At 45.0% G+C, this 17,395-nt stretch overlaps 1 protein-coding gene across 1 annotated transcript in view; it reads right to left on the reverse strand.

The window, feature by feature from the left end:
- The window catches only part of LOC309498671 (cytosolic phospholipase A2 gamma-like), a gene marked incomplete at its 5' end in the record, with an annotated part of 34,059 nt that extends 16,942 nt beyond the window's left edge, over positions 1-17,117 (reverse strand). Inside the window, 7 exons of the mRNA XM_082169514.1 lie at positions 8,730-8,870; positions 8,971-9,073; positions 10,764-10,965; positions 11,173-11,315; positions 11,409-11,520; positions 11,688-11,713; positions 16,962-17,117. Of these exons, the coding sequence (XP_082025640.1) occupies positions 8,730-8,870; positions 8,971-9,073; positions 10,764-10,965; positions 11,173-11,315; positions 11,409-11,520; positions 11,688-11,713; positions 16,962-17,117 (883 nt within the window). The remainder of the gene's footprint in view (positions 1-8,729; positions 8,871-8,970; positions 9,074-10,763; positions 10,966-11,172; positions 11,316-11,408; positions 11,521-11,687; positions 11,714-16,961) is intronic.
- Positions 17,118-17,395: the final 278 nt, after the last annotated feature.

Consider the following 17,395-nt stretch of genomic DNA (forward strand, 5'->3'; position numbering starts at 1 on the left):
ACAGATCAGTTATCTGATGATGAGGATTTGTACAGGCAGCGTCGCATATTATATGCCCAAGCTAACATGTTGGTAAGAAAATTCAACATGTGCACGGATGATGTCAAAATTAGCCTGTTTAAAGCATATTGCACTCCTTTGTATACTGCTCCTTTATGGACTAAGTTTAAAAAGGCAAGTATGCAGAAGCTTAAGGTTGCTTATAATGACTGTATGAGGACACTGCTCAACAAACCCAGGAGCTCCAGTGCAAGTGAACTGTTTTGTAATGCAGGGGTCAGTACCTTTCAGGCATTATTAAGTGATCATTAATTTTGATGCTTTAAAATGTATATCATGCTAACAATGAGTAGTATGATGGCCATGGTTGCCAACCTTGATTACCTGGTTGAAGTGAAACTTTCTTGATGGCTGAATATATCACACACGTTTGTTAGTATTCTCTTTAAATTGTAACAGCTCAACCTAATCAGAGCCTAACATGCAAAAGAATCATCAGGAATAAACAAATATTCTCCGAAAACATTGGACACTACAATATTTTAAGTATTATATACAGTACTTTAATGTACAATTACACATGAATAGACTGAATAGATCTATTGTGCTCCTAAAAGCTTCTGTCGACAAAGTAGTAGCAGCAGGTAAATACAGATAAAATAAAAAAACAAACATAACTTAATATCACTCAAATGAAATAGAAAGCTGCGCTTACAGACGCTCAAATCCACACATAAACACAGAACTGACGTCTTCACTTCCAGGTCAAGAAGCTGTCAATAAAAAACTCAGTAGCCAATGAGAACACACTGCTACTAGCCCCGCCCCCATGAGAGAAATGTGTCAGAATGGCAAACGAAAACTCAGGGAGCGTAAACAAAAATTTCTGAAGCGTAAATGAGAACTCTGGAAGCGCATTTGTAAGTTCAGATCAGCGATAGAAATATGAGAAATAGTTAGCAAAACATGCAGTGTATTAAAAACAAAGTCAAAAAAAAATTTGCCTGCGATTTATTCTTTTTCAGTTTCAAAGATATTTTATTCAGTTTCAATTTATATTTTCATTAGTTTCTTGAAAAGTTACGTTCAGGCCCGGACTGGCCATCGGGAGCACCGGGAGAATTACCGGTGGCCTGGCGACTAATTTGGCCTGCTGCCAGCCAGCGTTTTAATTTTTTTTTTTTTTTTTTTTTATGTATTATTATAAAAAAAACAAAAAAAACTATACTACTACCTTTACCAGTGATCATTTTCGAATTCGTCATTCAATAAAATTGTTATTATAAAATGAAATCATGAATCTGTTAGTTCTCTTACGAGAGGTCTCTCGTACTGCGTAAGATATCTTACGCTAGGGGAAAATCCTTTTCCGCGAGATATTGAAGCCAAAAATTATCCTTAATTTTGTAATAATGCAAAACGCGTTGCAGCAGCAATGCAGACATAGGCGAGACAGCTCGCGCGCCTATTGGCTGCTCTGTGGCAACTGCAGCAGCCTATCGAGCGAGGCCTGGCGTGACGTCAGACCCAATCAGGGCACTTCGCGCCCGCTGCGTCACGTCCCGCCGAAATGGGCGTGGTCTAGGCCTATAAATATCGCTCGCAGGCAGCTATTATCTGATTTTTCATCCTTCAAGCGAAGCACACGCATCGCTGGAGCTGGATTAGAAGCCGCGCCGTCGAGAGAGAGCACCTTCAGCGGGACGAGTCACTGAAGTCGCTGGCCGCGCCGCCTTCCTGCCTTCCTGCTGCGCTTTCCGGCGCTTATATCCTTCTCTTTTATTACACTGTATTTCTGTGTGTGTGTGTCGCCGCCGCGACACACATTTCTAAAAGAGCTAGCGTCTTTTTAAAGATGCCTTCCTGCGGCTCGTGCAGAGCCACACTCAGCGACGGGGACCGCCACGTGATCTGCGTTTCCTGCCTCGGTGAGGAACATGCAGCTCTCGCGCTCGCTGACGGCGGATGCCCTCACTGCGAGCTGATGGCAATGGCGACTCTGAGGACTCGCCTAGCCGTCTTCACCGAGACTGCTCCCCCGCCCGCCGCGGCGTCGCGCCGTAAAAAGCGCCGTGCCCAGCGGGCCCCGGAACCCTCCCTCAGCCGCCAAAGCTCGCCGGTTCGCCCGCTTGCTTCCCCGGCTTCTTCTGTTTCGCTTCCTGACGGACAGCGGCCGCCGTCTGCCGCCGCTTCCGTTGATATCGCGGATGAGGAAGCCCTGCTGGGAGAGGATGATTCCTGCTCTATCCTGGCGTCAGGCAGTGAGGATTGGGCGGGCTCTGAGGACCCCGCACCCCCTGCCCGCACGTCGTCAGGCAAGAGAGCTTCCATTGAGACGGAACTCATGCGAGTACTCGCACAGGCCGCGGCGAGCCTCGGCCTCGAGTGGTCTTCGCCTGAGCAGCCCGCTCACAACCGGCTGGATGGATTTTTCCTGCCTGGGGAGCGCGCTTCGCCTGCGTCCAGACCGGCGCCCTTTCTTCCTGAGTTACACGAAGAAGTCGCCAAGTCCTGGAGCGCCCCCTATTCTGCTAGAGTGCGTCCTGCTGTTTCTTTGGCATTCTCCGCCGTTGACGATGCCAAGAACAAAGGATACCTCTCGCTGCCGCCGGTTGAAGAGGCGATAGCGGCCCACTTATGCCCGCCCTCCGCTGGACGGCGCGCTAAGCCGGCCCTACCCTCTAAAGCTTGCCGCACGATGTCAAGCTTGCTCCACCGCGCTTTCTCCGCCGCCGGGCAAGCTGCGTCAGCGTTGCACACCATGGCAACGCTCCAGATCTTCCAGGCCGATCTCCTCCGTAAGCTGGATGAGGAAGGACCTGACGCGATCTGCGTGCCGGACTTAAGGAGTGCCACGGACCTCGCTCTTCGTGCTACTAAGTCCGCAGCACAAGCCATTGGACGGACTATGGCTTCTCTCACCGTGTCTGAGAGACATCTCTGGCTGACGCTCTCGGAAATGGCCGAGTCTGAACGCACCGCGTTCCTCGACGCCCCGCTTTCCGCCACAGGCCTCTTTGGATCCTCCGTCAAGGATTTCGCGGAGAGATTCGCAGAGGTACAGAAAGCGTCTCAGGCTATGAAGCACTTCCTCCCGAAGCGCTCCAGCTCTGCAGCAGGCCGTGCGAAACCGTCTGCTCAGAGCTCACAGCCACAACCACCGTCCACTGCCTCCACTTCACAGCGCCGCCAGGCCAGAAGCGCGAGACCGCGCTCCCGCTCATCCGGTCGCCGCCCCGCAGGACGCGGCTCGCGACCTAGGATCACGGTGAAGCCCGAGGCCCCGAAGTCGTCCTAGCACAGCTAGGAAAACGACGGTGTTCCAGTCCCGCTGCGGCCGGACTCACACCAAAGCTATTCGCTCGTCCAGTTCCAGAAAATGTGACTGTTCCAGTGTTTTCTGCAGCCAACAAGTCGGTTCTGTCACCCGCTTGCCTGCACACAAATGCCGTTTTCACGGCTACCCAGATAAATCCCCAAAAGAGTGTATTTTCTGGTGTCCCGGCCACGGCCGATGGTGTTTCATGTGTAGTAAGAATGCCCACTGCCCAGTGCCCATCCCTACACACAAGCACAGCCTGTCACACAGGGCTCGCGCACATAAAACCGACTCAGATCGGTTGCGCTTCAAACATGGTGAACGTGCCCACTACCCAGTGCCCACTAACACCACGTTATGCATGTCTCACGGTTTCTGTAAAAACGAAACCAACGTGCACTCGCTTCACGCAAGCGAACGATGCTTTCGGTGTGATAAATGTGCCCGCTGTCCCGCGCCCACATCCACACATAGACATGACAGTTCCCACGGGAACCGCCCAGCCCTCCCCTCGCGGTTAACCACCGCAGAGGAGTCGAGCGCGCCCCATGCCTCAAATGTCACGAGCGACACGCTCGTGTTACAGCACACCGAAGCTTCTCCATCGCTGAGCGAGCGGAGCGCGCTTCGTATTCAACCCCTAGCTATCCATGCAGACGCATGGGCAAAGCTACCCGGGGTTTCGAAGTGGGTGCTGAACATTATAGAAAGAGGCTATTCGCTGCAGTTTCGCCGACGCCCTCGCCGCTATGTGGCGCGCGTCGAGACCACGGTAAAAACAGAAGTAGCACATCTACTTCGAGCCGAAGTGACGAAACTATTGAGCAAAGGGGCCATAGAGCCTCTCTCTCAAGATCAGAGCGAAGGAGGGCTATACAGCAGATACTTCCTGGTACCGAAAAAAGACGGGGGTCTCAGACCCATACTAGATCTAAGGCAACTGAACAAAGTGCTTGTGAAGCGACAGTTCAGGATGCTCACGACCAGGCAAATCCTTGTGCAGATTCGCCAAGGAGATTGGTTTGTGTCAATAGATCTGAAAGACGCGTATTTTCAAATACAGATAGCGTCACGTCACAGGCGATATTTGAGATTCGCCTTCGAGGGCCAGGCATATCAGTACACAGTCCTGCCGTTCGGTTTGTCCCTAGCACCCCGTACATTTACGAAGTGCATGGATGCGGCGCTCGCACTCCTCAGAATGAGAGGCATGCGAGTGCTGAACTATTTGGACGATTGGCTGATTCTAGCGCAATCTCGCGCAGTGCTCATAGAACACACGACCATTTTACTCGATCACCTCGAGGATTTGGGTCTGAGTGTCAATTGGGCGAAGAGCTCCCTGTCACCCAGTCAGAAAATATCTTTCCTGGGCACAGAACTGGACTCACTATCCATGATAGCGCGACTATCACAACAGCGCGCGGTAGACATTCGACGCACAGCGAACTCTTTTCGCTGCGGCGCGTCTGTCCCGCTCAAGAGATTTCAGAAGATGCTAGGTCTCATGGCCTCAGCATCGTCAGTGCTCCAGCTGGGTCTTCTCCGCATGCGCCCGCTGCAGTTTTGGCTGAAAGCGCGAGTCCCACGCGAAGCGTGGGCACCCGGTTTGCTTCGCCTCAGGGTCAATCAGAAATGCGTTACAGCTCTGAAACCCTGGAAGGCGAACGACTGGTACCAATCAGGTGTAAGCCTGGGGACTTCCTCGAGGGTGAAAGTGGTGTCCACGGACGCGTCCACCTCGGGATGGGGAGCGCTGCTCGAGGGCAGACCGTTCTTCGGCCAGTGGTCAGAACGGGAGAAGCTCCTACACATAAACTGCCTCGAAATGCTGGCAGTAGACAACGCGCTGACGCGTTTTTGTCCCCAAATAAAAGGTCACCACGTCTTGGTCCGTTCGGACAACATGTCTGTGGTGTCCTACATAAATCGCCAGGGCGGCATCAGATCCGAGAAACTGTACAGGCTGGCAGAACGCCTCCTGGTATGGGCTCAGTGCAACCTGCGCTCGCTCAGAGCAGCGCACGTGCCAGGGATCTTGAATATAGGACCGGACAGACTGTCCAGGAACAATGTTCCGGCAGGCGAGTGGTCTCTACACCCACAGACAGTCCAACTGCTGTGGAAGAAATTCGGCAGAGCGGAAGTGGACCTGTTTGCGTCTCAAGAAAACGCTCACTGTCAAGAATTTTTCTCCAAGAGCAGGAGCGCGCTGGCCCATGTGTGGCCCCGCCGCCCGCTCTATGCTTTTCCCCCCGTCTCTCTCCTGCCTTAGGTGATAGAACGGATCAGGGAAGAAGGATGCTCAGTACTGCTGGTAGCACCGTTCTGGAAAAACCAACCTTGGTTCCCAGCCGTGATGCAGTTAGCAAGTACTGCCCCGTGGCCAGTACCAGTGAGGAGAGATCTCCTCTCACAGGCCCGCGGCTCGATCTGGCATCCTCACCCGGAACTATGGTCCCTTCATGTCTGGGCACCCACAAACTGTGATGTGACAGAGGTGCTTTCCTTCCTACAAGAGCTGTTGGATGGGGGCAGGGCCCCCTCCACGCTCAAAGTTTATGTGGCGGCTATAGCAGCGTTCTCAGAAACAACGCTTGGTCAGTCAATAGGAAGGAACGATTTAGTCATACGCTTCCTTAGAGGAGCTAAGAGACTGAATCCTCCCAGACCTCCCTCAGGTATGGGACCTTTCTACGGTTCTGGAAGCCATGAAAGGTGCGCCATTTGAGCCTTTACAGTCAATCGATTTGAAACACCTGTCTTTCAAAACGGTGTTTTTGCTGGCTCTCGCTTCAGTGAAGCGCATAGGGGATCTGCACGCGCTCTCTGTGAGCGCGGCGTGCATGGAGTTTGGGCCCAATGACTCAAAAGTTATACTCAAACCTAAGCACGGTTATGTTCCAAAATCCCTCAACACACCGTTTAGGGCGCAGGTTATCTCCCTGTCAGCCCTACCGGTCCCTGATGAGGAAAGAGACGCGAGCCTCCTTTGCCCAGTCAGGGCATTACGAGCTTATGTGTCTCGCTCGTCTGTTTTCAGACAGACGGAACAGCTCTTTGTTTCGTTTAGCGGACGTTCTAAGGGACTAGCCGCGTCGAAACAGAGCCTATCCAGATGGATAGTTGATGCTATAGCGCTGGCATACGCCTCCAAGGGCATGCAATGCCCTTTGGGTGTCAGAGCGCACTCCACGAGAGGCATGGCCTCTTCGTGGGCCTGGTCAAGTGGGATTGCCTTGCAAGATATTTGAATGGCGGCAGGCTGGGCCTCCCCGTCTACATTTATAAGGTTTTATAACCTAGAGGTTCCCGCCCTGCAGGCCAGGCTGCTGTCGGTCTAAACTACCAGTATTATCTGACCTGATGCGATCAGCTCAGAATGCTGCGTTTGCTGAGCACAGCTCAATGTTCGACAGTATAAAGCTGGGCAAACTGTGTAAGACCCACATTTTTCCCCATCAGTTCAGGCCGTACCCCGCCCTGTCTGTATGATGAAATTCGCGTCCCATCGACGTTACTTTATGTGGAAAAGTGAGGCTGCACCCCTCCCTCTTCCCGGACTCCCTGTGAGTTCACTGAGTGATTGCGCCCTTGGGTCTTTGGTGTCAGATCTCAACATGCACGGCGTTTTACATTGGGTCCCCTAGCGTAAGATATCTTACGCAGTACGAGAGACCTCTCGTAAGAGAACGTACTCGGTTACTAACGTAACCTCGGTTCTCTCTAGAAGAGGGAACGAGTACTGCGTATCTTGCCGTGCATGCACACGCTCTGGTTGCTTCGATGATGAAAAACCAGATAATAGCTGCCTGCGAGCGATATTTATAGGCCTAGACCACGCCCATTTCAGCGGGACGTGACGCAGCGGGCGCGAAGTGCCCTGATTGGGTCTGACGTCACGCCAGGCCTCGCTCGATAGGCTGCTGCAGTTGCCGCAGAGCAGCCAATAGGCGCGCGAGCTGTCTCGCCTATGTCTGCATTGCTGCTGCAACGCGTTTTGCATTATTACAAAATTAAGGATAATTTTTGGCTTCAATATCTCGCGGAAAAGGATTTTCCCCTAGCGTAAGATATCTTACGCAGTACTCGTTCCCTCTTCTAGAGAGAACCGAGGTTACGTTAGTAACCGAGTACGTTTTGACTGGCAAGGCTACGATTCGACTTAAGCCTCAACCAAACGGTTAAACAGAAAATGCAAGCGTCATCCGATGATGGAGAGAAAACAGCCAGGTGGAGCAGAGAGGGAAAGGGCAACGAAAAAGAAAGCACTCAGAGAACAAGCATCAAAATGTTGCAAAATGAATGACCTGTTCAGGGCTTCAAGTGCAGGTCAGTTTCATCTGAGGTTTAAAACTTTTTTCCTTCTTTTTTATTTTTTTATTTTTTTAATCAAATGAAGGTGGAGACAGTCAACCTAGCACTAGCTGTGGTGCAATGATCACACATTCAGTGTGAGTGAGATGACATGTAGAAGCAAAATAATAAAACAATTTTTTTTAACATATTGTTTGAAATATAGCCTAGTGTTGCTAAATGCTGGATATTTAAGTAATTTTAAGATGAAAACAACAACATTTTGTCATAAATATAATACTTTGATTTTTTACTAAAATAAATGTAGATTCTGGGCAAACAAATTACAATAAGGTGGTTGTTTTACACCAAGGTGGAGACAGTTCTGTTTGTAACATGAGGCCAGAACAAGTGACAGGTGAAGAAGAGACAGGCACAAGAAAAATACTCACACTTTATACATGCATACATACACACACACACACACACACACACACACACACACACACATATATATATATATATATATATATATATATATATATATATATATATATATATATATATATATATATATATATATACAAATATAACACTAGTACTCCACTTTACTTAGTGAATGAGGCTAATGATACTGGTGGAAGGGAGAGACAGAGAGATATTAGGGTAAATGAAGAGAAGGAAAAAGGGAAGTGAGGATACTGTTCAAGAGAAAGCCTTTAATTATTTTACACGGCCCCAGCCTAAGGATTTAGACCAATAAATGTAATTTAGGAAAAAAATAGGGTTGTCCTAAATTTTATTTGGGTCCATGGGATGGCCTGGATGGGTGTGGGATTTCCCGGCCTGAAATTGTGTCCCAGTCCGGCCCTGGTTACGTTTATTATTGGCACAAAAGTAATTCCATACTCTGAGCCAAGAATTGTTTTACTCTTAAGTAAATTCTTAGCAGTGTTCTTGTGAGTACTTTGATAAATGAGACCCCTGATCTCCAGATCAATCCCAGATACTATCTGTTTTACACTATTCTCTAATTCAAGTCAATGTACAATGGAGAATCAAGAGAATGTAAGTTGATATTATAAATAAACTCTCCTGTCAGAAAGTTTGTTACCTTGCAGGTACAGCATGTCCATCTCAGGCTGGTTCTTGATCTTATGGCCATTTTCAAACTTGCTGCCAAAGTTGGATGTTTTCACAAACGCTCCAGTGAGGGAATAACCGGCTTCATATGGACTGATCTCAAACCAGGGGTCTGCAGACAGAAACACATCCATATAACAGCTGACACAAACACATTAACTGTCTGTCTTTCTCACACACACACACACACACACACACACACACACACCTACCTCCATCTTTTCTCTGTTTGCATTGCTTGTCGATCGCTGTGTAGATGGGAAACGGGTCTTTACTCTTCTGGTCCCACTGATCTGAGAGTGTGTGTTCGTCTATCTGAAGAGGAAAAAAATATAGTAGCTGTTATTTATCATGTTGGTGTTGGAGAAACCTGGGACAATTTATTCAGTCACATACAAGCTCAAGTGAATAACACCTGCTAGTGTAACCGGTTCTACTCGCTACCCGTTCTGATTCTATCCAGGGTGTCCGGCCTGGAAAGCTAAAGACCGCAGTCTCTATTGTTACTCTTGAGATCAGGGGAGTGAGGTTTACAAGCACACAGCTCTCATTGGCCTACAACAGTTACACTAGGAATCGATTATAAATCTCAGATTTTCAATAGGGTCTCAGACTTTTGACTTCTATATTTTTTTTCCTACTATGGAAGTCAGTGAGGTCCATCATCAACTGCCTGGTTACCGACATCCTACAAAATATCTTCTTTTGTGTTCAGCAGAAGAAAGAAATTCATACAGGTTTGAAACAACTCGAGGGTGAGTAAATAGGGGCTTTCGCACGGGGTAGATCTAGGAACTGGCCGCCAGGATGGTTCCCCGAGAACTAATGGTTCCCATAGGAAAATTTTCCTGGTTGCATTAGCCTCGTCAGTAGGAACTCTGAAGTGACGTAAGATAAGACGTATATTGTTGTTGTGACTTTTATTTTGACGGCGTTGAGATTGCCAGAGCCCAGAGCTCACATTCTCCATGTTCATTAGTTTACAATCTGTCTAAAACGTTATTAGATAGAACTGTTATACCTAGAAAGTAGACAGTGATGAAGAGTTATTAGCGTATGGCGTGTGTTTGATGTCCAGTGTTGCTGAGCAGAAATACATAATCATGTTTCTCTTATTCTCCTCAGAGTCACGTTGGATTTTCTCCTCAGCGTAAAGTTTAAGAGGCTCATCTATCACTGTTTTACATGTTCGTAGAGTTAGTTTATGGAGTAAATATATATAGTATATAATCTGTGTGTTTACACAGCTTTTTAAAACTGGCGGGTGCTGGTGTTTCACGTGCGTTCGGCCAATCAGCGAACACTAACGTCACGGATAGTTCCTATAGCGCTGGTTTAGACCGACTCTGAAGTACGAGTAAATTAGTTCCTCTAAAAGGAGTTCCTAGAGTTAAAGGAGCTGTATGTAAGAAATGTATTTCAATTAATCATAAAATGGCCCTGATATGTCACTAGACATTAAGAAATCATGTTCATTTCAAATACTTATATCTCTAACAACAGTAGTACGGCCAGGATATTGTCATTTTAAAAGTGAAGTTGCAGCCCTCAACTGATGTTGATGTTGTCATCTTGTGTTTTGGCCTGAAGCTCCACCCTCCACCTATCTACCAATCACGAAGTCAGTAGTGTTTCGGCATCAGGGTTGCCAGCTCTGCTCTAGTTACCACAGCTACACGCACCCTACGTTCCTGCTGGATCCTGCAGCCTATCTGGCAACCTTGAGTCAGGGGGGAGGGGGAGGGGATACACCGCTATACAGTAATTTGAAAGTGATTGCAGTACCAGTTTTGGCCACAATCTTACATACAGCTCCTTTAAATCATTCCCAGTTCCTGCGGTGCGAACACGCCGACATCCGGGAGCTTCCGGCAATAGTTCTAGGAACTGTGAAAAGGCTCCTCCGGAGCGAAAGCCCCTAATGATGACAGAATTTAAATTATTAATTAGACTATTCCTTTAAGATCATACATCATTGAGGGTTGTGTTATGAATAGTTACAGACCTCTTTCACATAACCTGTAACGAACATCGCTGCCCAGACGTCAGTCAAGCTGAATATGTCTTTCTCATAGTAATATTTCATCAGTTTGGCAAAAGCATCTCCCCAGCTGACTCCAGGACCGCTGAGTCTCTCGATGATCTTGTCTTTCACAGTCTCTAGTTTGGTGGACCAGTCTGGCTCCTGATATAAGGAGGCCATGCACCTTCAGAAGAACAACATATGCTCTCATTTATGACATTAAACCTGTGTGTGTGTGTGTGTGTGTGTGCGTGCGTGCGTGCGTGTGTATGTGCGTGAGTATGTGTGTGTGCGTGAGTGTGTGTGTGTGTGTGTGTGTGTGTGTGTGTGTGTGTGTGTGTGTGTGTGTGTGTGTGTGTGTGTGTGTGTGTGTGTGTGTGTGTGTGTGTACCAGGTGGATCCAGAGACTCCGCTCAGATAAAGCATACAATCCAGAAGACCTGTTTTCTGGAGTTGATCCAGGGATCCCAGCAAACCCACCATGGCTCTTTCTCCTCCTCCAGATCCCAGTAATGCAATGTTTGGCACCTCAGTCTGAAACACAGATTGATTTAGCAAACAATTGATGTTCATCAGCTAAAACACCATTTATAAATATCCAGGCAGATAAACAGAGTATAATATTACCTCACTGCAGGTTATCTTAAGTTTCTTCAGGCTTTGAAGAACATCTTTTCTCCTTCTGGCGACAAACTCCTCCTCGTTCTTATTGAGAGAGTGTTCGATTCTCACCGAACCACTGCAGCGACAGACAGACCAGGACTGAATTTATACAGCTATTTCATACATTTTAGAAAAGTTATTGTCAGAATTATCCAGTTTTTAGAAGTTAATTGTGATGCAATACGGCACTTATATATATAATGAAGTGCACAGATTTAATCATACGAGTCTAAGCAGAATTACCTTTCCTGGGGTTTAGATACTCCCATCTATAAAAGAACAGAGTCAAACATTAAAGTTAAAATCTTTAATTACAAAACTAATAGGGAACATCTTTTGAAAATCTTGACAGTTGTTTGATAAAAATTACTCATACCTCAAATGTCGATTATTATGCCACAGTTCTTTTTTTTTAAATGCAAGTTGGTTCAGCAATATCAGCAGATCAGCAGCCGTCGACTCTCAGATCAGACAGAAGAGCCTCTTTTATAGGACTCTGAAGGTCTAGATATCATCGTGGGAGGTGGAGGTGATAAACCTGAACTCTAGAGAACAGAACAAGTTTTCCATGTAATATCCTTGGGGTGGGTGTGGACCGTAGGGTTACTGTACTGTGTATACCATGTCTAAATGCATAGAAGTGTAAAAGCTAATATGTGTTTGAACTATATGGAGCAGATCGTTTTCAAACCACAAACCCAATGAAATCAGAAACATATCAAATTAAATTAAAACTTAAATACCTAAGCAAAAAGCCCTTTTTGGCTGGTTTTGCTGTGTTGTGGAGACATTACCTCTGCATCTAAATAGTGTGAAAAGTGTGTTTTACAGTTTTCTTCAATTGATTTGACACACTTCTCCAAATCTCCAAATCGGATCATTGCTCTCAAAACAATCAACATGGTGATCTGAACACTTGTCATTTGTAATTTTCATTCATTTCATACAAATTACAAATCATATGCATAATTTTCTCAAAGCATTGTGTACAAAATTGTTCACAACATTTCACACAGGGGGGTCAATAAAATCGTTTTATTGATTTTACAAAAATCCATCCCATCTGAGGTCTTGGAGTCTTTAGGTGCGTCATTACAAATGACTGATTATGCAAGTAATTAAAAGCAAGAGATAAGAAAAAAAATAAAACCTGTCAATTAGACAAAGGTTAAAAAAACATGGAAGGTTATGTGTTATGTTAATTGTTTTGACAGTGGTGACCTGAGTTTGGAGAAATATGAAATCGATTGAGAATAACAGTAAGACAAGAGAGTTTATTTTGTAAAAGTCCACATGTTCAAACCTGCCCAATTCACAATTCTGTAAGCATTCACATAGCCTCAAAAAAATAGTGCATAATAATGTGATGCCACTCCCTTCTTCAGTTATGGTTAGAATCTTTTTTAAATGGGAGTGTTTTTAAAATAATTACAATCTGGAAATAACAGAATCCAAAACATCTTACCAGTGTTGTTATCAACTATAGTGTTTCTTAAACCAAAAAAGTTTTCCATGTAATTTCCTTGTATGTGGGGGTTGGGGTTGAGGGTGGGGTTTACATATAATGTCTAAATGCACAGAGAAAAGCTAATATGTGTTTGAACTATGGAGGGTGTAAAGGAGCAGATAGTTTTCAAATCACAAACCCATTGAAATCAGAAACAGACCAAATTAAAAATTAAATACCTAAGCAAAAAGACATTTTTGCCTGGTTTTTATGTGTTGTGGAGACATTACCCCTGCATCTAAACTATGTGTTTTAGGTGTGTTTTACAATCTTTCTCAGTCAGTCTGGCACATGTATCCAAACTCATATCACTGCACTCAAAAGAACTAACACAGTGATCTGAACACTTTGTAATTGTCCTGAACAGATTGTAAGTTTTCAATATTTTCATACAAATTACAAATTATATGCATAATTTTCTCAAAGCATTCCATACAAAATTCTCACATGTGTTCACAACAGTTCACTCAGCCAAACAAACTCTTTTTATTGATTTTGCAAAAATCCATCCCATCTGAGGTCTTGGAGTGTTTAGTTGTGTTGGACTTGAAGCGGCACTGCCCCTCTTCAAGTCCAACACACCTTTTGATAATTAACTGATGAGCTGAATCAGAATTTGATTATGGAGACATCTAAAATGTGCAGTCGGGGTCCTCCAGGACCCAATATTAGAGCATACAAATTAATGATTATATGGTTCAACAGTGTATTTGATTTCCTAGCCAATTAAAAGCAAGAGATGAGAAAAAAATTCAACCTGTCAGTTAGAAAAGGTTAAAAAACTGGTATTACACTTGACATTTCTGTCCCCCTCACTTCTGAAATGTGACTAAGACATTTTTTTTTATTTTCTAAAGATTCACAGGTTCAAACCTGCCCAAATAGTTGAAGAAACTATTCTACAGAAGAAACTGTAATTTGATGCCACCCCCTTCATTTTCAGTTTCAGTTAGAATTCTGTATTCAAAACATATTACCAGGGTTGTTATAGTTAACAAAAAAAAACAAAAAAACATTTTCATTACTTGAAATAAATAAATTAAACATTACCTGAAATCAAATAAAATATTAAAACTTAAACTTTTCTAAAAAAAAAATGAAATAAAAATTAATAAAAGACATACTATAACTAATAAAAATGATAAAAACACACAACATAATAACTAAAAACAAAATTAAAATAGTAAATATAAAAAAATTATTCTTTAGTATGGGGTTCCATTTGTGCCAAAAATGAGAGAGAGACTGCTTTGTGCTTTGTACTATACATTTGTCCTTGATAACAGTCATTGCCTAGTTGTTCAGATAAATTAGTATATGTTGATATGTATGTTCTCTGTTTATGTAATCTTGCTCTGTCGTCTTGTTCTGTCGTCTCTTTCTGTCATCTTAACTGTCGTCTCTTTCTGTCATCTTAACTGTCATCTCTTTCTGTCATCTTAACTGTCGTCTCTTTCTGTCATCTTAACTGTCATCTCTTTCTGTCATCTCTTTCTGTCATTTGGTTCTGTCATCTTAACTGTCATCTTAACTGTCATCTCTTTCTGTCATTTGGTTCTGTCATCTTAACTGTCATCTCTTTCTGTCATTTTGTTCTGTCATCTTAACTGTCATCTTAACTGTCATCTCTTTCTGTCATTTGGTTCTGTCATCTTAACTGTCATCTTAACTGTCGTCTCTTTCTGTCATCTTAAAGGGATACTTCAGGATTTAGCATTAAGCTTTGTATTAGTAGAAAACCTGTAGTATTTTCAAATTACCGTGCTTTCCACCCTCATATTGCCCTGAGTCAAGAGATTTATGTATTTATTGTCTGGAAAAAATCCTCCGATGACGCAAAAATCGTCATTTTACGTCATCAGAGGACTTTTTGGCCAGAGGCAAAAGACTATAGCCAGTAGGAGGGGCTGTCCCGCATGTGTTCAACCCGCCCATAGAGGGTGGGATCTCACTCACAGAATGTACACATAGTGTCAACCATCTTTTTTTGGAAGCTTAGCTAGCAGGCTCTTGTTCTGTGGAGAAAGCTGAGTAGTTGGAGAAAGTAGAAAGAGAAATGTCCGGCCGTCGAGATCGTCCAAAATGTCCGGGATTCGGCTTTTGCTTTCTGCAGTCGCCATTCATTGTTTACATGCACACCTTTTGTTTCAATCTAACTGAATTCATTCCGATTGGTGAATCTGAATGTAGTGTTTACATGAACGCTAAACAAGTGATCAGTTGATGTGCGTTTTAACATTGCTAAGAAAATTCCCGCTCCTCCGCGAGAGATACGAGACCGATGCGTCTCACACGCTCATCACTAATCACGCCACCGGCCTCGCGCCGTTCTCCCGCGGCCCTCAGCCTCGTCCTGCTCTCCACAGTAAACATAATGAATGGCGACTGTAGAACGCAAAAGCCGAATCCCTGACATTTTGGGCGATCTCGAAATCCCGGGCAGACTCGTCACGGAGACTCACTAGTAGCCAAGCCTTGTTGTTTAACTGCGCACTCTTACCGGTAGGCGTGGCTTGGGAGTGGCCTTGTAGTGCAGCGAAGCAAGTGCATTCTGGGAGTTGTTGTCTTTCATCCACATAAGCCAAAAATAATTGTTTTGGCTTTTCTCAGTCTAGAAAGTATGGAGTCCATTTGTGCCAAAAATGAGCCGACTGCTTTGTGCTTTGTACTATACATTTGTCCTTGACAGTCATTGTCATTGCCTAGTTGTTCAGATAAATTAGTATATGTTGATATGTATGTTCTCTGTTTATGTAATCTTGCTCTGTCGTCTGGTTCCGTCATCTATCTAACTGTCTTCTCTTTCTGTCATTTGGTTTTGTCATCTCTTTCTGTCATTTGGTTCTGTCGTCTTAACTGAACTGTCGTCTTGTTCTGTCATCTGGTTCTGTCGTTTTAACAGTTGTCTCTTTCTGTCATCTTAACTGTCGTCTCTTTCTGTCATTTGGTTCTGTCGTCTTAACTGTCGTCTCTTTCTGTCGTCTTAACTGTCGTCTCTTTCTGTAATTTGGTTCTGTCGTCTTAACTGTCGTCTTGTTCTGTTGTCTTGTTCTGTCGTCTTTACTTAACTGTCAAACTTTGTTAGTTGAGTAAAGTTGGCCATAAATTCACAGATTCGAACTTCCCGGATTAATAACTCGTGAGCTTAACACCTCTTTTTAATCGTAGTAACGTAGACAAACAGCTACAACCTAATTTTCCTCGAAATGAGCTCTCCTTCGCAGTGGATAAAATACATTGATCTCTATGCACAGTCTTAGAGACAGATCCGAAGGGACCGTCTGCAAAGTGCAAAACCCGAAAAGCATTACTACAAAAACAGTCAATCACTGTCACACACTATAGTGTCACCAAATTCAGTTCACACACCACTGCTGTCCTGCTGCGTATTTTTTTGGAATGAAATATTTTTGTATAATTTTTATTTATGGAAAATATTCAATGACTTCACTGTAATTCACTGTATTGTTGCCAAATTCAGTTCACATGTCACTGACGACAGAACCAAATGACAGAAAGAGACAACAGTTAAGATGACAGAAAGAAACAACAGTTAAGACGACAGAACAACACGACAGTTAAGATGACAGAACATGACGACAGTTAAGACGACAGAACAAGATGACAGTTAAGACGACAGTTAAGATGACAGAACCAAATGAATCAAACCTGTCCAATTGGCGCTGGACTGTATGTAACAGGTGGGTGTGCACATGATCCCAGACTTCTTCGCTCCTTTGGAGCCATTTGGTGACAGAGGGAAGTTCTGTGGGTTTCCCAAACCAAGGGAATAGTGGAGGTTGGAAACCCAGTATGCACCAGAGTGGAGTTAGACCAGTAGGGGGTTTGACCAGAGAGTTCTGGGCATACTCGGCACAGAACAGGTAACGGCTCCACTCTGTTTGCTGCTGCTGACAGTATGTGCGCAGGAACCGAATGATGTCTTGGTTCAAACGTTCTGTCTGCCCGTTGGATTAGGGGTGATATCCGGAGGTCAGGCTGATGTTCACATTGAGGTGTTTGAAGAAAGCACCCCAAACTCTGGAGGTGAGCTGTGGCCCTCGGTCTGACACGATGTCGTCAGGCAGGCCGTAGAATCGGAACACCTGGTTGCACAGGATTTCGGCCGTGGCGAGTGCTGTGGGCAGTTTGGGTAAGGCCACCATTCTACATGCCTTGGAGAAGCGATCGACTATGGTCAATATGGTGGTATTACCCTGGGATTTTGGGAAATCTGTGATGAAATCTATAGCGATGTGGGACCATTGGTGCTACGGAATGGGCAACGGAGTTAGCAGTCCGGCAGGTAATTGACGAGGCGTCTTTGAAGTGTTGCAACTGGCACAATTTTGGTTATGTCTGCGAATAGAGTGGGCCACCAGAACCGGTTGCGAGAAAGGTGAACGGTGGCGGCGATACCTGGATGACCGGAACTGGGCACCGC

The sequence above is a fragment of the Leuciscus leuciscus genome, assembly GCF_965113295.1.
Source record: "Leuciscus leuciscus genome assembly, chromosome: 5".
In the NCBI taxonomy this organism is placed as follows: domain Eukaryota; kingdom Metazoa; phylum Chordata; class Actinopteri; order Cypriniformes; family Leuciscidae; genus Leuciscus; species Leuciscus leuciscus.